Source organism: Oncorhynchus gorbuscha, linkage group LG01, assembly GCF_021184085.1.
Source record: "Oncorhynchus gorbuscha isolate QuinsamMale2020 ecotype Even-year linkage group LG01, OgorEven_v1.0, whole genome shotgun sequence".
NCBI lineage: Eukaryota > Metazoa > Chordata > Actinopteri > Salmoniformes > Salmonidae > Oncorhynchus > Oncorhynchus gorbuscha.
The window spans coordinates 722366-748431 of NC_060173.1; the positions used below are offsets into that span (position 1 = coordinate 722366).

At 42.9% G+C, this 26066-nt stretch overlaps 1 protein-coding gene across 1 annotated transcript; it reads left to right on the forward strand.

The window, feature by feature from the left end:
* The first annotated feature begins 1409 nt into the window (after window positions 1–1409).
* On the forward strand, window positions 1410–24192 carry LOC124031471 (calcium and integrin-binding family member 2-like). Its single transcript, XM_046342740.1, has 5 exons — window positions 1410–1466; window positions 9644–9791; window positions 16601–16796; window positions 21413–23889; window positions 24161–24192. The coding sequence occupies exons 1-4, from the start codon at window positions 1452–1454 to the stop codon at window positions 21432–21434; spliced, it is 381 nt and encodes a 126-aa protein (XP_046198696.1). The 5' UTR covers window positions 1410–1451; the 3' UTR covers window positions 21435–23889; window positions 24161–24192.
* The last annotated feature ends 1874 nt before the right edge of the window (window positions 24193–26066 follow it).

Below are 26066 nucleotides of genomic sequence, written 5' to 3' on the forward strand. Positions count from 1 at the left end.
TTCAGCTCCTACACATCCCCATGTTAACAGCATGTTTTCAGCTCCTACACATCCCCATGTTAACAGCATGTTTTCAGCTCCTACACATCCCCATGTTAACAGCATGTTTTCAGCTCCTACACATCCCCATGTTAACAGCATGTTTTCAGCTCCCACATCCCCATGTTAACAGCATGTTTTCAGCTCCCACATCCCCATGTTAACAGCATGTTTTCAGCTCCTACACATCCCCATGTTAACAGCATGTTTTCAGCTCTACACATCCCCATGTTAACAGCATGTTTTCAGCTCCTACACATCCCCATGTTAACAGCATGTTTTCAGCTCCTACACATCCCCATGTTAACAGCATGTTTTCAGCTCCTACACATCCCCATGTTAACAGCATGTTTTCAGCTCCTACACATCCCCATGTTAACAGCATGTTTTCAGCTCCTACACATCCCCATGTTAACAGCATGTTTTCAGCTCCTACACATCCCCATGTTAACAGCATGTTTTCAGCTCCTACACATCCCCATGTTAACAGCATGTTTTCAGCTCCTACACATCCCCATGTTAACAGCATGTTTTCAGCTCCTACACCCCATGTTAACAGCATGTTTTCAGCTCCTACACATCCCCATGTTAACAGCATGTTTTCAGCTCCACATCCCCATGTTAACAGCATGTTTTCAGCTCCTACACATCCCCATGTTAACAGCATGTTTTCAGCTCCTACACATCCCCATGTTAACAGCATGTTTTCAGCTCCTACACATCCCCATGTTAACAGCATGTTTTCAGCTCCTACACATCCCCATGTTAACAGCATGTTTTCAGCTCCTACACATCCCCATGTTAACAGCATGTTTTCAGCTCCTACACATCCCCATGTTAACAGCATGTTTTCAGCTCCTACACATCCCCATGTTAACAGCATGTTTTCAGCTACACATCCCCATGTTAACAGCATGTTTTCAGCTCCTACACATCCCCATGTTAACAGCATGTTTTCAGCTCCTACACATCCCCATGTTAACAGCATGTTTTCAGCTCCACATCCCCATGTTAACAGCATGTTTTCAGCTCCACATCCCCATGTTAACAGCATGTTTTCAGCTCCTACACATCCCCATGTTAACAGCATGTTTTCAGCTCCACATCCCCATGTTAACAGCATGTTTTCAGCTCCTACACATCCGCATGTTAACAGCATGTTTTCAGCTCCTACACATCCCCATGTTAACAGCATGCTTCATCTCATCCAGTATCTTTATTCAGTAACATTGTTTGTTTTCTTACATCCAATATATTGTAGGAATGAAAGAAGTGAAAGCCAATGTGTTGTTACCACTACTAATAGTCCTTATTGTCTTGTGTTCTAGGTTACATGGGCATGAGCTGGCTCCACACCTAATACCCATGGACTACAGCCTGATGTTACAATACCCTTAGCTCTTATAGTCAGCATGCCGGAACTAAATGTAGGTAACACTAGTAATCACACTGGTAATCAACACAAACTGGTAATCACACTAGTAATCAAAACAAACTGGTAATCAACCAACCCTGGTAATCAACACACACTGGTAATCAACACTGGTAATCAACACACACTGGTAATCACACTACTAATCAGAATGTAATCAACTCACTACTAGTAATCCACACTGTTAATCAACACTGGTAATCAACACACATTGGTAATCACACTACTAATCAGACTGGTAATCACACACATGGTAATCAACATGGTAATCAACACATCCCCATTGGTAATCACACTACTAATCAGACTGGTAATCAACACACACTGGTAATCAACACTGATAATCAGAATGGTAATCAACACATCACTAGTAATCAAACACATGTAATCACACTGGTAATCAACACACACTAGTAATCAACACACAATGGTAAACAACATACACTACTAATCACACTGGTAATCAACACTGGTAATCAACACACACTGGTAATCACACTACTAATCAGAATGGTAATCAACACACACTAGTAATCAACACACACTGTAATCAACACTGGTAATCAACACACATTGGTAATCATACTACTAATCAGACTGGTAATCAACACACATTGGTAATCAACACTGGTAATCAACACACATTGGTAATCACACTACTAATCAGACTGGTAATCAACACACACTGTAATCAACACTGGTAATCAACACACATTGGTAATCACACTACTAATCAGACTGGTAATCAACACACACTGGTAATCAACACTGGTAATCAACACACATTGGTAATCACACTACTAATCAGACTGGTAATCAACACACACTGGTAATCAACACTGATAATCAGAATGGTAATCAACACACACTAGTAATCAACACACACTGTAATCACACTGGTAATCAACACACACTAGTAATCAACACACAATGGTAAACAACATACACTACTAATCACACTGGTAATCAACACTGGTAATCAACACACACTGGTAATCACACTACTAATCAGAATGGTAATCAACACACACTAGTAATCAACACACACTGCAATCAACACTGGTAATCAACACACATTGGTAATCACACTACTAATCAGACTGGTAATCAACACACACTGGTAATCAACACTGGTAATCAACACACATTGGTAATCACACTACTAATCAGACTGGTAATCAACACACACTGTAATCAACACTGGTAATCAACACACATTGGTAATCACACTACTAATCAGACTGGTAATCAACACACACTGGTAATCAACACTGGTAATCAACACACATTGGTAATCACACTACTAATCAGACTGGTAATCAACACTGATAATCAGAATGGTAATCAACACACACTAGTAATCAACACACACTGTAATCACACTGGTAATCAACACACACTAGTAATCAACACACAATGGTAAACAACAAACACTACTAATCACACTGGTAATCAACACACACTGTAATCACACTGGTCATCAGACTGGTAATCAACACACACTAGTAATCAATACACACTGTAATCACACTGGTAATCGACACACACTAGTAATCAACAAACATGGTAATCAACACACACTGATAATCAACACACACTGGTAATCACACTGGTAATCACACTGATAATCAACACACACTGGTAATCACACGAGTAATCACACTGGTAGTCAACATACACTGGTAATAAACACTGGTAATCAACACACACTGGTAATCAACACACACTGTAATCACACTGGTAATCAGACTGGTAATCAACACACACTGGTAATCAACACACACTAGTAATCAGAACACTCTAATCAACACACACTGTAATCAACACACACTGGTAAACAACACTAGTAATCAGACTGGTAATCAACACACACTGGTAAACAACACTGGTAATCAGACTGGTAATTAACACACACTAGTAATCAAACTGGTAATCAACACACACTGGTAATCAACACTGGTAATCAACACACACTGGTAATCAACACTGGTAATCAACACACACTGGTAATCAGACTGGTAATCAAACTGGTAATCAACACACACTGGTAATCAACACTGGTAATCAGACTGGTAATCAACACACACTGGTAATCACACTACTAATCACACTGGTAATCAACACACACTGGTAATCAGACTGGTAATCAACACACACTGGTAAACAACACACACTGGTAAACAACACTAGTAATCACTGGTAATCAGACTGGTAATCAACACACACTGGTAATCAGACTGGTAATCAGAAGGATAATCAACACACACTGGTAATCAACACTGGTAATCAGACTGGTAATCAACACACACTGGTAAACAACACTGGTAATCAGACTGGTAATCAACATACACTGGTAAACAACACTGGTAATCAGACTGGTAATCAACATACACTGGTAACCACACTAGTTGTCACACTGGTGGTCAACACACACTGGTAATCAACACTGGTAATCAGAAGGGTAATCAACATACACTGGTAATCAACACTGGTAATCAACACACACTGGTAATCACACGGGTAATCAGACTGGTAATCAACACACACTGGTAATCAACACTGGTAATCAACACACAATGGTAATCACACGGGTAATCAGAAGGGTAATCAACACACACTGGTAATCAACACTGGTAATCAACACACACTGGTAATCACACGAGTAATCAGAAGGGTAATCAACACACACTGGTAATCAACACTGGTAATCAACACACACTGGTAATCACACGAGTAATCAGAAGGGTAATCACACACACTGGTAATCAACACTGGTAATCAGAAGGGTAATCAACACAGACTGGTAATCAACACAGACTGGTAATCAACACACACTGGTAATCAACACACACTAGTAATCAAACTGGTAATCAACACACACTGGTAATCAACACTGGTAATGGTAATCAACAACACTGGTAATCAACACACACTGGTAATCAAACTGGTAATTAACACACACTGGTAATAACTGGTAATCAAACACACACTGGTAATCACACTGGTAATCAAACTGGTAATTAACACACACTGGTAATCAACACACACTGGTAATCAAACTGGTAATTAACACACACACTGGTAATCAAACTGGTAATTAACACACACTGGTAATCACACACTACTAATCACACACACACTGGTAATCAGACTGGTAATCAACACACACTGGTAATCAAACAGAAGGGTAATCAACACACACTGGTAATCAACACACACTGGTAATCACACTACTAATCACACTGGTAATCAACACACACTGGTAATCAGACTGGTAATCAACACACACTGGTAATCAACACTGGTAATCAGAAGGGTAATCAACACACACTGGTAATCAGACTGGTAATCAGAAGGGTAATCAACACACACTGGTAATCAACACTGGTAATCAGACTGGTAATCAACATACATCAACACACACTGGTAATCAGACTGGTAATCAGACTGGTAATCAACACAACTGGTAACTGGTAATCAACATACACTGGTAATCAACACTGGTAATCAGACTGGTAATCAACTGGTAAACAACACTGGTAATCAAACTGGTAATCAACATACACACCACACTAGTTGTCACACTGGTGGTCAACACACACTGGTAATGGTAATCAGAAGGGTAATCACACACTGGTAATCAACACTGGTAAACTGGTAATCACACGGGTAATCAACTGGTAATAACACTGGTAATCAACACTGGTAACACACACTGGTAATCAAACTGGTAATCAACACACACTGGTAATCAACTGGTAATCAACACACACTGGTAATCACACGAGTAATCAGAAGGGTAATCAACACACACTGGTAATCAACACTGGTAATCAACACAGACTGGTAATCAACACACACTGGTAATCAACACACACTAGTAATCAAACTGGTAATCAACACACACTGGTAATCAAACTGGTAATCAACACACACTGGTAATCAAACTGGTAATTAACACACACTGGTAATTAACACTGGTAATCAACACACACTGGTAATCAAACGGGTAATCAACACACACTAGTAATCAAACTGGTAATAAACTGGTAATTAACACACACTGGTAATCAACACACACTGGTAATCAAACTGGTAATTAACACACACTGGTAATCAACACACACTGGTAATCAAACTGGTAATCAACACACACTGGTAATCAACACACACTGGTAATCAAACTGGTAATTAACACACACTGGTAATCAACACACACTGGTAATCAAACTGGTAATTAACACACACTGGTAATCAACACACACTGGTAATCAAACTGGTAATTAACACACACTGGTAATCAAACTGGTAATCAAACTGGTAATCAACACACACTGGTAATCAAACTGGTAATTAACACACACTGGTAATCAAACTGGTAATTAACACACACTGGTAATCAAACTGGTAATTAACACACACTGGTAATCAACACACACTGGTAATCAAACTGGTAATTAACACACACTGGTAATCAAACTGGTAATCAACACACACTGGTAATCAAACTGGTAATTAACACACACTGGTAATCAAACTGATAATTAACACACACTGGTAATCAAACTGATAATTAACACACACTGGTAATCAAACTGGTAATTAACACACACTGGTAATCAAACTGGTAATCAACACACACTGGTAATCAAACGGGTAATTAACACACACTGGTAATCAAACTGGTAATTAACACACACTGGTAATCAAACTGGTAATTAACACACACTGGTAATCAAACTGGTAATTAACACACACTGGTAATTAACACACACTGGTAATTAACACACACTGGTAATCAAACTGATAATTAACACACACTGGTAATCAAACGGGTAATTAACACACACTGGTAATTAACACACACTGGTAATCAAACTGGTAATTAACACACACTGGTAATTAACACACACTGGTAATTAACACACACTGATAATCAAACTGATAATTAACACACACTGGTAATCAAACGGGTAATTAACACACACTGGTAATCAAACTGGTAATTAACACACACTGGTAATCAAACTGGTAATTAACACACACTGGTAATCAAACGGGTAATCAACACACACTGGTAATCAAACTGGTAATTAACACACACTAGTAATCAAACTGGTAATTAACACACACTGGTAATCAACACACACTGGTAATCAAACTGGTAATTAACACACACTGGTAATCAAACGGGTAATCAACACACACTGGTAATCAACACTGGTAATCAGAATGGTAATCAACACACACTGGTAATCACACTGGTAATCAACACACACTGTAATCACACGGGTAATCAACACACACTAGTAATCAACACCCACTGTAATCACACTGGTAATCAACACACACTAGTAATCAACACACACTGGTAATCAACACACACTGGTAATCAACACGGGTAATCAGAAAGGTAATCAACACACACTGGTAATCAACACTGGTAATCAAACTGGTAATCAACACACACTACACACACTGGTAATCAACATGGGTTATCAGAATGGTAATCAACACACACTGGTAATCAACACTGGTAATCAGAAGGGTAATCAACACACACTAGTAAACAACAAACACTACCAATCACACTGGTAATCAACACACACTGGTAAACAACAAACACTACTAATCACACTGGTAATCAACACCACACTGTAATCACACTGGTAATCAGACCTCTAATCAACACACACTGGTAATCAACACACACTGGTAATCAACACTGGTAATCAGAAGGGTAATCAACACACACTGGTAATCAACACTGGTAATCAGACTGGTAATCAACACACACTACACACACTGGTAATCAACATGGGTTATCAGAATGGTAATCAACACACACTGGTAATCAACACTGGTAATCAGAAGGGTAATCAACACGCACTAGTAAACAACAAACACTACCAATCACACTGGTAATCAACACACACTGGTAAACAACAAACACTACTAATCACACTGGTAATCAACACCACACTGTAATCACATTGGTAATCAGACCTCTAATCAATACACACTGGTAATCAACACTGGTAATCAGACTGTTAATCAACACATACTAGTAATCAATGCACACTGTAATTACACTGGTTATCGACACAAACTAGTAATCACACTGGTAATCAACATACACTGGTAATCACACTAGTAATCACACTGGTAGTCAACATACACTGGTAATCACACTGGTAGTCAACATACACTGGTAATCACACTGGTAATCACACTGGTAGTCAACATACACTGGTAATCACACTGGTAATCAACACACACTGGAAAGTGTGTGCCCTCAGGCTTGGAGGGAAGCTAAAGTAATTCCGCTACCTAAGAATAGTAAAGCCCCCTTTACTGGCTCAAATAGCCGAGCAATCAGCCAGTTACCAACCCTTAGTAAATGTTGGGGAACAGGTGTGCTTGACCAGATACAATGCTCTCTCACAGTAAACAAATTAACAGATTTTTGGCACTTTTTTATAGGGAAGGGCATTCAACATGTACGTGGTCCTTCTGTAGCTCAGTTGGTAGAGCATGGCGCTTGTAACGCCAGGGTAGTGGGTGCGATTCCCGGGACCACCCATACGTAGAATGTATGCACACATGACTGTAAGTCGCTTTGAATAAAAGCGTCTGCTAAATGGCATATATTATTATTATTATTACTTAAACAAATGCCTGATGATTGGCTGAGAGAAATTGATGATAAAATGATTGTGGGGGCTGTCTGTTAGACGTCAGTGCAGCTTTTGTATTTATCGATCATAGTCTGGAAAAAACGGATGTGTTATGGCTTTACACCCCCTGCTATAATGTGTTCTGTCTAACAGAACACAGAGGTTGTTCTTTAAAGGAAGCCTCTCCAACATAATCCAGGTAGAATCAGAAATTCCCCAGGGCAGCTGTCTAGGCCCCTCTTTCTTTTTTCAAGCTTTACTAATGATCTGCCACTTGTTCTGAATAAAGCCTGTGTGTCTACGTACAGTATATGTTTTGACCGGGACAGTTTACAATCTAAGGTAAAGCCAAGTAATTTAGTCTCCTCAACTTGTTCAAGAGCCACACCATTCATTACCAGATTCAGCTGAGGTCTAGACTTTAGGGAACAACTTGTACCAAATACAATGTTCTTAGTTTTAGAGATGTTCAGGACCAGTTTATTGCTGGCCACACCTTCCAAAAGGTGTGAAATTGAAATGTTGCGCGATTTTTAACAAAAAGCTGCGAAAATTCGCATCATCCCTAAAAGGTTTTAAGGATTAGCCCTTTTTTTCAATTTTCGCCTAAAATGACATACCCAAATCTAACTGCCTGAAGCTCAAGACCTGAAGCAAGGATATGCATATTCTTGGTACCATTTCAAATGAAACACTTTGAAGTTTATGGAAATGTGAAAGGAATGTAGTAGAATATAACACAATAGATCTGGAAAAAGATAATACAAAGAAAAATCCAACCATTCTTTTATATTTTTTTGTACCATCATCCTTGAAATGCAAGAGAAAGGCCATGATGTATTATTCCAGCCCATGTGCAATTTAGATTTTGGATGTGCAAAGTTTTAGACTGATCCAATGAACCATTGTATTTCTGTTCAAAATGTTTTATCAAGACTGCCCAAATGTGCCTAATTAGTTTTTAAATAACTTTTCATGTTCAAATTTGTGCACTCTCCTCAAACAATAGCCTTGTCCTCGTGGTATTTAAGCTTTCTGCCAATATCAGATATGTCTATGTCCTGGGAAATGATCTTGTTACTTACAACCTCATGCTAATCGCATTAGCCTACGTGAGCTCAACCGTCCCGTGGAAGGGATACCGATCCCGAAGAAGTTTTAAGGGCTTCAGTGACTTCATTAGCTGTGGTTGCTGACCCGCATATTGTTGAATAATCAGCATACATAGACACACAGGCTTTGTTTAATGATAATAAATAGATATGACACTTATTTGCTTTCCACATTAAATTCCATTCACACATAGTAAATAAGTAATTGTCTGACCACTGGCTCACTGTCTTCTATCAGTGATGTTAGCCTTCTCCTCTCTCTGTTTCTTGTAGAATAAAACCCGTATTGTATCAGTGACATACTGATGATAGCCTTGATAGACAGTTATGTATGAGTAATGACAGCTTTGCCTTGTCTCCCCCTCTCACTGTGTGTCCTGTAGGAGAACCCGTTCAGGAACAGGATCGTGGAGTCCTTCTCTGAGGACGGAGCGGGGAACCTGAGCTTCAACGACTTTGTGGATATGTTCTCTGTCCTCAGTGAGACAGCCCCCAGGGAGCTCAAGGCCATATACGCCTTCAAAATATACGGTGGGTATGCTAATATACTGTGCCTTCAGAAAGTATTCACACCCCTTAACCTTTTCCACATTTTGTTGTGTTACAGCCTGAAATAAAAATGTATTACATTGAGATGTTGTGTCACTGATCTACACACAATACTCCATCATTTCAAAATGGAATTTTGTTTGTAAAACATTTTCTAAATGAATGAAAAGCTGATATTCAACCCTTTGCTATGACAATCCTACATAAATTCAAGAGTAAAAATGTGCTTAACAAATCACAAGTTTTTTGGACTCATTCTGTGTTCAATAATAGTGTTTAACATGATGTTTAAATGACTACCCCATCTCTGTACCCCACACATACAATTACATGTAAAGTAACTCAAGTGAGTAGTGAATTTCAACCACAGATTCAACCAATGCCTTGCAAAGAAGGGTACAGATGCTGAATATCCCTTTTAGCATGGTGAAGTTATTAGATACAATTTGGATGGTGTATCAATACACCCAGTCACTACAAAGATACAGGTGTCAAATCAAATCAAATGTATTTATATAGCCCTTCGTACATCAGCTGATATCTCAAAGTGCTGTACAGAAACCCAGCCTAAAACCCCAAACAGCAAGCAATGCAGGTGTAGAAGCACGGTGGCTAGGAAAAACTCCCTAGAAAGGCCAAAACCTAGGAAGAAACCTAGAGAGGAACCAGGCTATGTGGGGTGGCCAGTCCTCTTCTGGCTGTGCCGGGTGGAGATTATAACAGAACATGGCCAAGATGTTCAAATGTTCATAAATGACCAGCATGGTCAAATAATAGTAAGGCAGAACAGTTGAAACTGGAGCAGCAGCATGGCCAGGTGGACTGGGGACAGCTAGGAGTCATCATGTCAGGTAGTCCTGGGGCATGGTCCTAGGGCTCAGGTCCTCTGAGAGAGAGAAAGCAAGAAGGAGAGAATTAGAGAACACACACTTAGATTCACACAGGACACCGAATAGGACAGGAGAAGTACTCCAGATATAACAAACTGACCCTAGCCCCCCGACACAAACTACTGCAGCATAAATACTGGAGGCTGAGACAGGAGGGGTCAGGAGACACTGTGGCCCCATCCGAGGACTCCCCCGGACAGGGCCAAACAGGAAGGATATAACCCCACCCACTTTGCCAAAGCACAGCCCCCACACCACTAGAGGGATATCTTCAACCACCAACTTACCATCCTGAGACAAGGCTGAGTATAGCCCACAAAGTTCTCCGCCACGGCACAACCCAAGGGGGGGGCGCCAACCCAGACAGGATGACCACAACAGTGAATCAACCCACTCAGGTGACTCACCCCCTGCAGGGACGGCATGAGAGAGCCCCAGTAAGCCAGTGACTCAGCCCCTGTAATAGGGTTAGAGGCAGAGAATCCCAGTGGAAAGAGGGGAACCGGCCAGGCAGAGACAGCAAGGGCGGTTCATGGCTCCAGAGCCTTTCCGTTCACCTTCCCACTCCTGGGCCAGACTACACTCAATCATATGACCCACTGAAGAGATGAGTCTTCAGTAAATTTTTATTTTATTTTTTTCATTTCACCTTTATTTAACCAGGTAGGCTAGTTGAGAACAAGTTCTCATTTGCAACTGCGACCTGGCCAAAATAAAGCATAGCAGTGTGAACAGACAACACAGAGTTACACATGGAGTAAACAATTAACAAGTCAATAACACAGTAGGAAAAAAAAATGGGCAGTCTATATACAATGTGTGCAAAAGGCATGAGGAGGTAGGCGAATAATACAATTTTGCAGATTAACACTGGAGTGATAAATGATCAGATGGTCATGTACAGGTAGAGATATTGGTGTGCAAAAGAGCAGAAAAGTTAATAAATAAAAAAACAGTATAAAAACAGTATGGGGATGAGGTAGGTGAAAATGGGTGGGCTATTTACCAATAGACTATGTACAGCTGCAGCGATCGGTTAGCTGCTCGGATAGCTGATGTTTGAAGTTGGTGAGGGAGATAAAAGTCTCCAACTTCAGCGATTTTTGCAGTTCGTTCCAGTCACAGGCAGCAGAGTACTGGAACGAAAGGCGGCCAAATGAGGTGTTGGCTTTAGGGATGATCAGTGAGATACATCTGCTGGAGCGCGTGCTACGGATGGGTGTTGCCAGCGTGACCAGTGAGCTGAGATAAGGTGGGGCTTTACCTAGCATGGACTTGTAGATGACCTGGAGCCAGTGGGTCTGGCGACGACTATGTAGTGAGGGCCAGCCGACTAGAGCATACAAGTCGCAGTGGTGGGTGGTATAAGGTGCTTTAGTGACAAAACGGATGGCACTGTGATAGACTGCATCCAGTTTGCTGAGTAGAGTGTTGGAAGCCATTTTGTAGATGACATCGCCGAAGTCGAGGATCGGTAGGATAGTCAGTTTTACTAGGGTAAGCTTGGCGGCATGAGTGAAGGAGGCTTTGTTGCGGAATAGAAAGCCGACTCTTGATTTGATTTTCGATTGGAGATGTTTGATGTGAGTCTGGAAGGAGAGTTTGCAGTCTAGCCAGACACCTAGGTACTTATAGGTGTCCACATATTCAAGGTCGGAACCATCCAGGGTGGTGATGCTAGTCGGGCATGCGGGTGCAGGCAGCGATCGGTTGAAAAGCATGCATTTGGTTTTACTCGCATTTAAGAGCAGTTGGAGGCCACAGAAGGAGTGCTGTATGGCATTGAAGCTCGTTTGGAGGTTAGATAGCACAGTGTCCAATGACGGGCCAAAAGTATATAGAATGGTGTCGTCTGCGTAGAGGTGGATCAGGGAATCGCCCGCAGCAAGAGCAACATCATTGATATATACAGAGAAAAGAGTCGGCCCGAGAATTGAACCCTGTGGCACCCCCACAGAGACTGCCAGAGGACTGGACAGCATGCCCTCCGATTTGACACACTGAACTCTGTCTGCAAAGTAATTGGTGAACCAGGCAAGGCAGTCATCCGAAAAACCGAGGCTATTGAGTCTGCCGATAAGAATATGGTGATTGACAGAGTCGAAAGCCTTGGCGAGGTCGATGAAGACGGCTGCACAGTACTGTCTTTTATCGATGGCGGTTATGACATCGTTTAGTACCTTGAGTGTAGCTGAGGTGCACTCGTGACCGGCTCGGAAACCAGATTGCACAGCAATCTAAAGACTTAAAGGTTGAGACCGAGTTTGCGTCTCTGACATGGGTAGGCAGACCTTTCCATAAAAATGGAGCTCTATAGGAGAAAGCCCTGCCTCCAGCTGTTTGCTTAGAAATTCTAGGGACAATTAGGAGGCCTGCGTCTTGTGACCGTAACGTACGTGTAGGTATGTACGGCAGGACCAAATCAGAGAGATAGGTAGGAGCAAGCCCATGTAATGCTTTGTAGGTTAGCAGTAAAACCTTGAAATCAGCCCTTGCTTTGACAGGAAGCCAGTGTAGAGAGGCTAGCACTGGAGTAATATGATAAAAAAAATTGGTTCTCGTCAGTATTCTAGCAGCCGTATTTAGCACTAACTGAAGTTTATTTAGTGCTTTATCCGGGTAGCCGGAAAGTAGAGCATTGCAGTAGTCTAACCTAGAAGTGACAAAAGCATGGATTAATTTTTCTGCATCATTTTTGGACAGAAAGTTTCTGATTTTTGCAATATTACGTAGATGGAAAAAAGCTGTCCTCAAAATGGTCTTGATATGTTCTTCAAAAGAGGGATCAGGGTCCAGAGTAACGCCGACGTCCTTCACAGTTTTATTTGAGACGACTGTACAACCATTAAGATTAATTGTCAGATTCAACAGAAGATCTCTTTGTTTCTTGGGACCTAGAACAAGCATCTCTGTTTTGTCCGAGTTTAATAGTAGAAAGTTTGCAGCCATCCACGTCCTTATGTCTGAAACACATGCTTCTAGTGAGGGCAATTTTGGGGCTTCACCATGTTTCATTGAAATGTACAGCTGTGTGTCATCCGCATAGCAGTGAAAGTTAACATTATGTTTACGAATAACATCCCCAAGAGGTAAAATGTATAGTCAAAACAATAGTGGTCCTAAAACAGAACCTTGAGGAACACTGAAATTTACTGTTGATTTGTCAGAGGACAAACCATTCACAGAGACAAACTGATATCTTTCCGACAGATAAGATCTAAACCAGGCCAGAACTTGTCCGTGTCGACCAATTTGGGTTTCCAATCTCTCCAAAAGAATGTGGTGATCGATGCTATCAAAAGCAGCACTAAGGTCTAGGAGCACGAGGACAGATGCAGAGCCTCGGTCCGATGCCATTAAAATGTCATTTACCACCTTCACAAGTGCCGTCTCAGTGCTATGATGGGGTCTAAAACCAGACTGAAGCATTTCGTATACAATGTTTGTCTTCAGGAAGGCAGTGAGTTGCTGCGCAACAGCCTTCTCTAAAAGTTTGGAGAGGAATGGAAGATTCGATATAGGCCGATAGTTTTTTATATTTTCTGGGTCAAGGTTTGGCTTTTTCAAGAGAGGCTTTATTACTGCCACTTTTAGTGAGTTTGGTACACATCCAGTGGATAGAGAGCCATTTATAGTGTCCTTCCTAACTCAGTTGCCGGAGAGGAAGGAAACTGCCCAGGGATTTCATCATGAGGCCAATGGTGACTTTAAAACAGTAACAGAGTTTAATGGCTGTGACAGGAGAAAACTGAGGATGGATCAACAATGTTGTAGTTACTCCACAATACTAACATAAATAACAGAGTAAAAAGAAGGAAGCCTGTACAGAATAACAATATTACAAAACATGCCTTCTGCTTGGAACAAGGTACTTAAGTAATACTGCAAAAAAAATGTGGCAAAGAAATGAACTCTTTGTCATAAATACAAGGCATTATGTTTGGGGAAACTGTCACGCTCGTGATTAAAGACGGACCAAGGTGCAGCGTGATTGAAGTTCCACATCTTTATTACGGTGAAACTTTAAACAAAAACAATAAACCAATAACAAAACGTGAAAGTAGTGGTGCACAAACACAAAACAATATCCCACAAACACAGGTGGGAAAAATGGCTACCTAAATATAATCCCCAATTAGAGGCAACGATTACCAGCTGCCTCTAATTGGAACCATACAAAACACCAACATAGAAATATTGAGCTAGAACACCCCCTAGTAACGCCCTGACCTACTACACCATAGAGAACAAAGGGCTCTCTATGGTCAGAGCGTGACGGAAACACATCATTGAGTACCACTTTTCATATTTCTTTAAGCATAGTAGTGGCTGCATCATGTTATGGGTATAGTTGTCATTGGCAAGGACTATGGAGTTTTTTATGATATAAAGAAAGAGCTAAGCACAGGCAAAAGAGGAAAACTTAGTTCAATCTTTTTACAAGAGACACTGGGAGACAAATTCACCTTTCCACAGGACAATAACCTAAAACACAAGGCCAAATATACAGTAGAGTTGCTTACCAAGATGATATTGAATGTACCTGAGTGGCGTAGTTACAGTTTTGACTTGACTTGGCTTGAAAATGTATGGCAAGACTTGAAAATGGCTTTCTAGCAATGATTAACAACCACTTTGACAGAGTTTGAAGAATTTTTTCAAGAATAAATGGGCAACTTGCCTAGATAAATAAAGGTTAAATAACTAAATACAAATGAATAAATATTGTACAATCCAGGTGTGCAAAGCTCTTAGAGGCTTATCCCAAAAGACTCACAGCTGTTATCGCTGCCAAATGTGTTCCCAATATGTATTGTCTTAGGGGGGTGAATACAAATCTAATCAACCTATTTTAGTGTTTTATTTTTCATATAAAAAAAAAAGGTTGAATTTTTCTTCCACGTTCACATGATGGAGTATTGTGTAGATCGTCGACCAAACATTACAATTAAATCCATTTCATTTCACTTGTAACACAACAAACTGTGGAAAAATTCAAGGGGTGTGAATACTTGCTGAAGGCACTAAATATGATAATCACATTTAATCTGACATGAATCTCTGTTAAAAGGGTCATTCTACCACTTGTCAACTTCATTTTCAATATTTCAGCACAAATCCAGTGTATACATATGTGAAAAAGGCACATTTCTGCATTTTGTAGAAAAAAATATAGTTTCATGTTAACCCTACCTGTTGACATTAAGTGTCCCAAAGCTGAGGGAGTAAAAATGATGGAGGGTGTAGGGGCTAATTAGACCCTTTGATAGTCACTTCGACCATGTCAGTTGCCAGCACAAAAATAATATTACATACGTACACCAGATAGTGGAATCCCATAATGCACTGCATGATGCACAATATGTTTGTGTCTGACTTTGAGTCTTGACACATGTAACATATGAAATAACTCCAAATTAAATGTTTAACTGTTAAATGAGGTTCACATCTTGTAAAACTACAGGGGGGATTTTCTTATTTGAGTTTCATGCTCGTTCTATTACTAAAATGTGGAACATGAATTGTATCATTCAAGTGTCCAGTCTGTCCCGAAATTGATGGGTTTATTTGATCCCCTCACCACTCTTGAAGTCACCCTCTGAGTTTCATCAGTGACACGCTACAACAGAGGGCCTTCCGAGCGAGTTGGTATGGGTGAGGAGCTGGTTTGGGATTCATCACCTATGTAACTTTCTGTGTTAGTTTTGAACTTGTATAACATCCCGTGTGTGTGTGTGTGTGTGTGTGTGTGTGTGTGTGTGTGTGTGTGTGTGTGTGTGTGTGTGTGTGTGTGTGTGTGTGTGTGTGTGTGTGTGTGTGTGTGTGTGTGTGTGTGTGTGTGTGTGTGTGTGTGTGTGTGTGTGTGTGTGTGTGTATATGTGTGTGTGTGTGTGTGTGTAGATTTCAATGTGGATAACTTCCTGTGTAAGGAGGATCTGGAGAAGACTTTGAACAAGCTGACGAGGGAGGAGTTGAGCCCTGAAGAGGTCACCCTGGTCTGTGAGAAGGCCATCCAAGAGGCTGACCTAGACGGAGATAGCAAACTGTCCTTCGCTGACTTTGAAAACATGATCACCAGGGCTCCTGACTTTTTAAGGTAACAGTATTATTTTAGTCAGTGTAATACTGTACATGAACTGCATTCGGAAAGTATTCAGACCACTTGACGTTTTCCACATTTTGTTACATTACAGCCTTATTCTAAAATTGATTAAATACATAATAAATCCTCATCAATCTACACACCGTACCCCATAATAACAAAGCAACCTATTTCCATTGATCATCCTTGAGATGTTTCTAAAATTGATTGGAGTCCACCTTTGGTAAATTCAGTAGATTGGGCATGATATAGACAGGTACACACCTATATAAGAGGTGGCCGCCCAACGAAATTGAGCAATCAGGGGAGAAATGCCTCCGTGGTCCAGAGTTCATCTGTGGAGAAGGGAGAACCTTCCAGAAGGACAACCATCTCTGTAGCACTCCACCAATCAGATCTTTATGGTAGAGTGGCCAGATGGAAGCCACTCCTCAGTAAAAGGCACATGACAGCCTGCTTGGAGTTTGCCAAAAGGCACCTAAAGACTCTCAGAGAAACAAGATGCTCTGGTCTGATGAAATCTTTGGCTTGAATGCCAAGCGTCACGTCTGGAGGAAACCTGGCACCATCCCAATGGTGATGCATGGTGGTGGCAGTATCATGCTGTAGCGATGTTTTTCAGCTGCAAAGACTTGGAGACTAGTCAGGATCGATGGAAAGATGAACGGAGCAAAGTACAGAGAGATCCTTGTTGAAAACCTGCTCCATGACCTCAGACTGGGCCGATGGTTCTCCTTCCAACAGGACAACAATCCTAAACACAGGGCCAGGACAATGCAGGAGTGGCTTCGGGACAAGTCTCTGAATGTCCTTGAGTGGCCCAGCCAGAACCCGGACTTGAACCCAATCGAACATCTCTGGAGAGACCAGAAAATAGCTGTGCAGCGACGCTCCCCATCCAACCTGACAGAGCTTGAGATGACCTTTTAATTAATACATTTTTATTTAACCTTAAATTAAGTAGGCAAGTCAGTTTAGAACACATTCTTATTTAAAATGACGACTTACCCCGGCCAAACCCTAACCCGGACAACGCTGGGCATTGTGCGCAGCCCTATGGGTCTCCCACTCACGGCCAGTTGTGATACAGCCTGGAATCAAACCAGGGTCTGTAGTGACACCTCTAGCACTGAGATGCAGTGTCTTAGACCACTGCGCCACTCAGGATATCTGCAGAGAAGAATGGTAGAAACTCCCCAGATACGGGTGTGCCAAGCTTGTAGCGTCATACCGGAGAAGACTCAAGGCTGTAATCGCTGCCAAAGGTGCTTCAACAAAGTACTGAGTATAGGGCCTGAATACTTATGTAATTGTGATATTTCAGTTTTTATTGATAAAAACCTTTTTTTAATCATGTCATTATGGGGTATTGTATCCAGCATCATCTAATGTGTGGTATATTAGCCTACTGTACAGTACTGTCTGTATCCAGCATCATCTAATGTGTGGTATATTAGCCTACAGAACTGTCTGTCTGTATCCAGAATAATCTAATGTGTATTATGTTAGCCTACAGTACGTTACTGTCTGTTGTATCCAATATCATCTAACGTGTGTTGTATTAGCCTACAGTAGAGTAATGTCTGTATCCAGCATCATCTAATTTAAGTTTTGTTAGCCTACAGAATAATCTAGAATAATCTAATATGTGTTATTGAGGTCATGATAGTAGGTCAGTGTGTTATTGAGGTCATGATAGTAGGTCAGTGTGTTATTGAGGTCATGATAGTAGGTCAGTGTGTTATTGAGGTCATGATAGTAGGTCAGTGTGTTATTGAGGTCATGATAGTAGGTCAGTGTGTTATTGAGGTCATGATAGTAGGTCAGTGTGTTATTGAGGTCATGATAGTAGTTCAGTGTGTTATTGAGGTCATGATAGTAGGTCAGTGTGTTATTGAGGTCATGATAGTAGGTCAGTGTGTTATTGAGGTCATGATAGTAGGTCAGTGTGTTATTGAGGTCATGATAGTAGGTCAGTGTGTTATTGAGGTCATGATAGTAGGTCAGTGTGTTATTGAGGTCATGATAGTAGGTCAGTGTGTTATTGAGGTCATGACAGTAGGTCAGTGTGTTATTGAGGTCATGATAGTAGGTCAGTGTGTTATTGAGGTCATGATAGTAGGTCAGTGTGTTATTGAGGTCATGACAGTAGGTCAGTGTGTTATTGAGGTCATGACAGTAGGTCAGTGTGTTATTGAGGTCATGATAATAGGTCGGTGTGTTATTGAGGTCATGATAGTAGGTCAGTGTGTTATTGAGGTCATGACAGTAGGTCGTGTGTTATTGAGGTCATGATAGTAGGTCAGTGTGTTATTGAGGTCATGACAGTAGGTCAGTGTGTTATTGAGGTCATGATAGTAGGTCAGTGTGTTATTGAGGTCATGATAGTAGGTCAGTGTGTTATTGAGGTCATGATAGTAGGTCAGTGTGTTATTGAGGTCATGATAGTAGGTCAGTGTGTTATTGAGGTCATGACAGTAGGTCAGTGTTATTTATTAGTAGGTCAGTGTGTTATTTATTGTCAGGTGTTATTGAGGTCAGTAGGTCAGTGTGTTATTGAGGTCATGATGATAGTAGGTCAGTGTGTTATTGAGGTCATGATAGTAGGTCAGTGTGTTATTGAGGTCATGATAGTAGGTCAGTGTGTTATTGAGGTCATGATAGTAGGTCAGTGTGTTATTGAGGTCATGATAGTAGGTCAGTGTGTTATTGAGGTCATGACAGTAGGTCAGTGTGTTATTGAGGTCATGATAGTAGGTCAGTGTGTTATTGAGGTCATGATAGTAGGTCAGTGTGTTATTGAGGTCATGATAGTAGGTCAGTGTGTTATTGAGGTCATGATAGTAGGTCAGTGTGTTATTGAGGTCATGATCAGTAGGTCAGTGTGTTATTGAGGTCATGATAGTAGGTCAGTGTGTTATTGAGGTCATGACAGTAGGTCAGTGTGTTATTGAGGTATTAGTAGGTCAGTGTGTTATTGAGGTCATGATAGTAGGTCAGTGTGTTATTGAGGTCATGATAGTAGGTCAGTGTGTTATTGAGGTCATGATAGTAGGTCAGTGTGTTATTGAGGTCATGATAGTAGGTCAGTGTGTTATTGAGGTCATGATAGTAGGTCAGTGTGTTATTGAGGTCATGATAGTAGGTCAGTGTGTTATTGAGGTCATGATAGTAGGTCAGTGTGTTATTGAGGTCATGATAGTAGGTCAGTGTGTTATTGAGGTCATGACAGTAGGTCAGTGTGTTATTGAGGTCATGATAGTAGGTCAGTGTGTTATTGAGGTCATGATAGTAGGTCAGTGTGTTATTGAGGTCATGATAGTAGGTCAGTGTGTTATTGAGGTCATGACAGTAGGTCAGTGTGTTATTGAGGTCATGACCGTAGGTCAGTGTGTTATTGAGGTCAGTGTGTTATTGAGGTCATGACAGTAGGTCAGTGTGTTATTGAGGTCATGATAGTAGGTCAGTGTGTTATTGAGGTCATGATAGTAGGTCAGTGTGTTATTGAGGTCATGATAGTAGGTCAGTGTGTTATTGAGGTCATGATAGTAGGTCAGTGTGTTATTGAGGTCATGACAGTAGGTCAGTGTGTTATTGAGGTCATGATAGTAGGTCAGTGTGTTATTGAGGTCATGATAGTAGGTCAGTGTGTTATTGAGGTCATGATAGTAGGTCAGTGTGTTATTGAGGTCATGACAGTAGGTCAGTGTGTTATTGAGGTCATGACAGTAGGTCAGTGTGTTATTGAGGTCATGATAGTAGGTCAGTGTGTTATTGAGGTCATGACAGTAGGTCAGTGTGTTATTGAGGTCATGAGGTAGTAGGTCAGGTGTGTTATTGAGGTCATGATAGTAGGTCAGTGTGTTATTGAGGTCATGACAGTAGGTCAGTGTGTTATTGAGGTCATGAGTAGGTCAGTGTGTTATTGAGGTCAGTGTGTTATTGAGGTCATGACAGTAGGTCAGTGTGTTATTGAGGTCATGATAGTAGGTCAGTGTGTTATTGAGGTCATGATAGTAGGTCAGTGTGTTATTGAGGTCAGTGTGTTATTGAGGTCATGATGAGGTCAGTAGGTCAGTGTGTTATTGAGGTCATGAGGTCAGTAGGTCAGTGTGTTATTGAGGTCATGATAGTAGGTCAGTGTGTTATTGAGGTCATGATAGTAGGTCAGTGTGTTATTGAGGTCATGATAGTAGGTCAGTGTGTTATTGAGGTCATGACAGTAGGTCAGTGTGTTATTGAGGTCATGATAGTAGGTCAGTGTGTTATTGAGGTCATGATAGTAGGTCAGTGTGTTATTGAGGTCATGATAGTAGGTCAGTGTGTTATTGAGGTCATGACAGTAGGTCAGTGTGTTATTGAGGTCATGACAGTAGGTCAGTGTGTTATTGAGGTCATGATAGTAGGTCAGTGTGTTATTGAGGTCATGATAGTAGGTCAGTGTGTTATTGAGGTCATGATAGTAGGTCAGTGTGTTATTGAGGTCATGACAGTAGGTCAGTGTGTTATTGAGGTCATGACAGTAGGTCAGTGTGTTATTGAGGTCATGATAGTAGGTCAGTGTGTTGTTCCTTAACATGTTTTCTGTCGGTTCTGTCTCTGTTTTACAGTACCTTCCACATAAGAATCTGAAAGGGCTCCTTGGGAAGGTCTATATTCTGATTTTATGGCAGAGATCCTGACCATGCAAAAACCACTGCCCACACACACCCTGACCACAGCACAGTGCCTCTCTGCGGCTACAGACATCACTCTCCCTGGACGTCTGTCTGTAGAGATGTCAGCTGAACCAGGAACAGACTGGCTTCATGCTCACTATGACCCTGGATCTCTTCATTTTGGTTGTCCTCTCTTAGACACACCCACATTCTCTTTGGCCTCCCGTGTTTCCTCTTCATTAGCCTGTTTGGTTTGAGGATGTCGTTTAGTTTTTTTGTTGACGTTTATATGTCGTAGTAATATTATTACTACAGCCTCTGATGGAACGATGATGCTTTGTATGTTTTCTTAAAACGACAGAGAAACAGAAGGTGAAATGGGAACCTTTATAAACTGTTCCTCCCCACTCAAACCCAGACCAGCCCTGGAGGAGTACAAGCAGATCCACAGAAACATTCCCCTTGTGCCTCAGACCTCCATACTCAGGTCTCCTTAATGAACGGATGAGGACCATCTACAGCCCTGAGAGGTCAGGACCTGGAACGTGCCTGGTTGAAACCTGCATGGTGTACATTAGACAAGACCAGATGACAAAGAGAGAGCACAGACATAGAGCACAGACATAGAGCACAGACAGAGAGGACAGACAGAGAGGACAGACAGAGAGGACCTAGAGAGAGGACAGACAGAGAGGATAGAGAGAGAGAACAGACAGACAGGACAGACAGAGAGGACAGCGCTGCATCACCAAGGTCACACAGACAGACGGACAGAGTTTTATGACAGCAATGCACTATTTACTCATCACACGTATAAAACGTAATATTCTGTTTCTCCTGTTGTTAGTAAATTGTTGGGTCATTTCTAAGTCTTGTCCAAAATGGCAACCTAGTCCCTTAATAGTGCACTACTTTTGACCCGGGCCAGTAGTGCACTATCTAGTGAAGAGGGTGCCGTTTGGAACTCCCTCCTGCTCTTGATGAATTTCGCTGGACATTTCTATGTTCTGTTGTTGCTATAATTAATGATGATATCACACCTGACTGTTCTCTAGTTCTCATGAAGACATGTACCCATCTCTACTATCTCTACCATAGCCTCAGACATCTCTACTGCTACCAGTCTCTTACCCCTCTCCTCAGGGGACCCTCAGACATCTCTACTGTCTCTTACCCCTCTCCTCAGGGACCCTCAGACATCTCTACTGTCTCTTACCCCTCTCCTCTGGGGACCCTCAGACATCTCTACTGCTACCAGTCTCTTACCCCTCTCCTCACCGGACCCTCAGACATCTCTACTGCTACCAGTCTGTTACCCCTCTCCTCTGGGGACCCTCAGACATCTCTACTGCTACCAGTCTCTTACCCCTCTCCTCAGGGGACCCTCAGACATCTCGACTGCTACCAGTCTCTTACCCCTCTCCTCTGGGGACCCTCAGACAATTCACAATGTTGATATATCCCTGACGTAGCTCACCTGATTCACCTATAAGGGCCTGATTATTAGTTGACAAGTTGAATCAGGTGTGCTAGCTGTGGTATAGGTAAAATACATTGAATGTCTGGGGGTCCAAGAGAAGAGGTTTGGAACAGCTGGGGTTCCCGAGGATAGGTTTGGAACAGCTGGGGGTCTCAGAGGATAGGTTTGGAACAGCTGGGGGTCCTGAGGAGAGATTTGGAACAGCTGGGGGTCCAGAGGAGAGGTTTGGAACAGCTGGGGGTCTCAGAGGAGAGGTTCGGAACAGCTGGGGGTCCTGAGGAGAGGTTTGGAATAGCTGGGGGTCCTGAGGAGAGGTTTGGAACAGCTAGTTGTCCTGAGAAGAGGTTTGGAACAGCTAGGGGACCCAGAGGAAAGGTTTGGAACAGCTGGGGGTCCAGAGGAGAGGTTTGGAACAGCTGGGGGTCCAGAGGAGAGGTTTGGAAGAGCTAGGGGTCTCAAAGGAGAGGTTTGGAACAGCTAGTTGTCCCGAGGAGAGGTTTGGAACAGCTAGTTGTCCTGAGGAGAGGTTTGGAACCGCTGGGGGTCCTGAGGAGAGGTTTGGATCAGCTGTGGGTCATGAGGACAGGTTTGGAACAGCTGGGGGTCCAGAGGAGAGGTTTGGAACAGCTGGGGGTCTCGGAGGAGAGGTATGGAACAGCTGGGGGTCCTAAGGAGAGGTTTGGAACAGCTAGTTGTCCCGATGAAAGGTTTGGAACAGCTAGTTGTCCCTAGGAGAGGTTTGGAACAGCTAGTTATCCCGGGGAGAGGTATGAAACAGCCTGGGGTGTCAGAGGAGAGGTTTGGAACAGCTAGTTGTCCTGAGGAGAGGTTTGGAACAGCTGGGGGTCTCCGAGGAGAGGTTTGGAACAGCTAGTTGTCCTGAGGAGAGGTTTGGAACAGCTAGTATTCCTGAGAGGAGGTTTGGAACAGCTAGTTGTCCTGAGGAGAGGTTTGGATCAGCTGTGGGTCCTGAGGAGAGGTTTGGATCAGCTGTGGGTCCTGAGGACAGGTTTGGAACAGCTGGGGGTCCAGAGGAGAGGTTTGGAACAGCTGGGGGTCTCCGAGGAGAGGTATGGAACAGCTGTGGTTCCTGAGGAGAGGTTTGCAACAGCTGGGGGTCCTGAGAGGAGGTTTGGAACAGCTAGTTGTCCTGAGAAGAGGTTTGGAACAGCTAGTTGTCCCGAGGAGAGGTTTGGAACAGCTAGTTGTCCTGGGGAGAGGTATGAAACAGCCTGGGGGTGTCAGAGGAGAGGTTTGGAACAGCTAGTTGTCCTGAGGAGAGGTTTGGAACAGCTGGGGGTCTCCGATGAGAGGTTTGGAACAGCTAGTTGTCCTGAGGAGAGGTTTGGAACAGCTGGGGTTCCCAGAGGAGAGGTTTGGAACAGCTGGGGGTCTCAGAGGAGAGGTTTGGAACAGCTAGTTGTCCTGAGAAGAGGTTTGGAACAGCTGGGGGTCTCAGATGAGAGGTTTGGAACAGCTAGTTGTCCTGAGAAGAGGTTTGGAACAGCTAGGGGACCCAGAGGAAAGGTTTGGAACAGCTGGGGGTCCAGAGGAGGGGTTTTGAACAGCTGGGGGTCTCAGAGGAGAGGTTTGGAACAGCTAGTTGTCCAGAGAAGAGGTTTGGAACAGCTAGGGGTCCAGAGGAAAGGTTTGGAACAGCTGGGGGTCCAGAGGAGAGGTTTGGAAGAGCTGGGGGTCTCAGAGGAGAGGTTTGGAACAGCTAGTTGTCCTGAGAAGAGGTTTGGAACAGCTGGGGGTCTCAGATGAGAGATTTGGAACAGCTAGTTGTCCTGAGAAGAGGTTTGGAACAGCTAGGGGACCCAGAGGAAAGGTTTGGAACAGCTGGGGGTCCAGAGGAGGGGTTTGGAACAGCTGGGGGTCTCAGAGGAGAGGTTTGGAACAGCTAGTTGTCCTGAGAAGAGGTTTGGAACAGCTAGGGGTCCAGAGGAAAGGTTTGGAACAGCTGGGGGTCCAGAGGAGAGGTTTGGAAGAGCTGGGGGTCTCAGAGGAGAGGTTTGGAACAGCTAGTTGTCCTGAGAAGAGGTTTGGAACAGCTGTGGGTCTCAGAGGAGAGGTTTGGAACAGCTAGTTGTCCCGAGGAGAGGTTTGGAACAGCTAGTTGTCCTAAGAGGAGGTTTTTGGAACAGCTAGTTGTCCTGGGAAGAGGTTTGGAACCGCTGGGGGTCCTGAGGAGAGGTTTGGATCAGCTGTGGGTCCTGAGGACAGGTTTGGAACAGCTGGGGGTCCAGAGGAGAGGTTTGGAACAGCTGGGGGTCTCAAAGGAGAGGTATGGAACAGCTGTGGTACCTGAGGAGAGGTTTGGAACAGCTAGGGGTCCAGAGAAGAGGTTTGGAACAGCTAGTTGTCCCGAGGAGAGGTTTGGAACAGCTAGTTGTCCTGTATGAAACAGCCTGGGGGTGTCAGAGGAGAGGTTTGGAACAGCTTTGTCCTGAGGAGAGAACAGCTGGGGGTCTCAGAGGAGAGGTTTGGAACAACTAGTTGTCCTGAGGAGAGGTTTGGAACAGCTAGTAGTCCTGAGATGAGAGGTTTGGAACAGCTAGTTGTCCTGAGAAGAGGTTTGGAACGTTGGGGGTCCTGAGGAGAGGTTTGGATCAGCTGTGGGTCCTGAGGACAGGTTTGGAACAGCTGGGGGTCCAGAGGAGAGGTTTGGAACAGCTGGGGGTCTCAGAGGAGAGGTATGGAACAGCTGTGGTTCCTGAGGAGAGGTTTGGAACAGCTAGTTGTCCTGAGAAGAGGTTTGGAACAGCTAGGGGTCCAGAGGAAAGGTTTGGAACAGCTGGGGGTCCAGAGGAGAGGTTTGGAAGAGCTGGGGGTCTCAGAGGAGAGGTTTGGAACAGCTAGTTGTCCTGAGAAGAGGTTTGGAACAGCTGTGGGTCTCAGAGGAGAGGTTTGGAACAGCTAGTTGTCCCGAGGAGAGGTTTGGAACAGCTAGTTGTCCTAAGAGGAGGTTTTTGGAACAGCTAGTTGTCCTGGGAAGAGGTTTGGAACCGCTGGGGGTCCTGAGGAGAGGTTTGGATCAGCTGTGGGTCCTGAGGACAGGTTTGGAACAGCTGGGGGTCCAGAGGAGAGGTTTGGAACAGCTGGGGGTCTCAAAGGAGAGGTATG

Excerpts from the sequence above, each read along its gene's own strand:
- LOC124031471 (XM_046342740.1), top strand. Across the intron at positions 9,792-16,600 it reads ATACGCCTTCAAAATATACG|ATTTCAATGTGGATAACTTC; the intron begins GTGGGTATGCTA and ends GTGTGTGTGTAG. Across the intron at positions 16,797-21,412 it reads AGGGCTCCTGACTTTTTAAG|TACCTTCCACATAAGAATCT; the intron begins GTAACAGTATTA and ends TCTGTTTTACAG.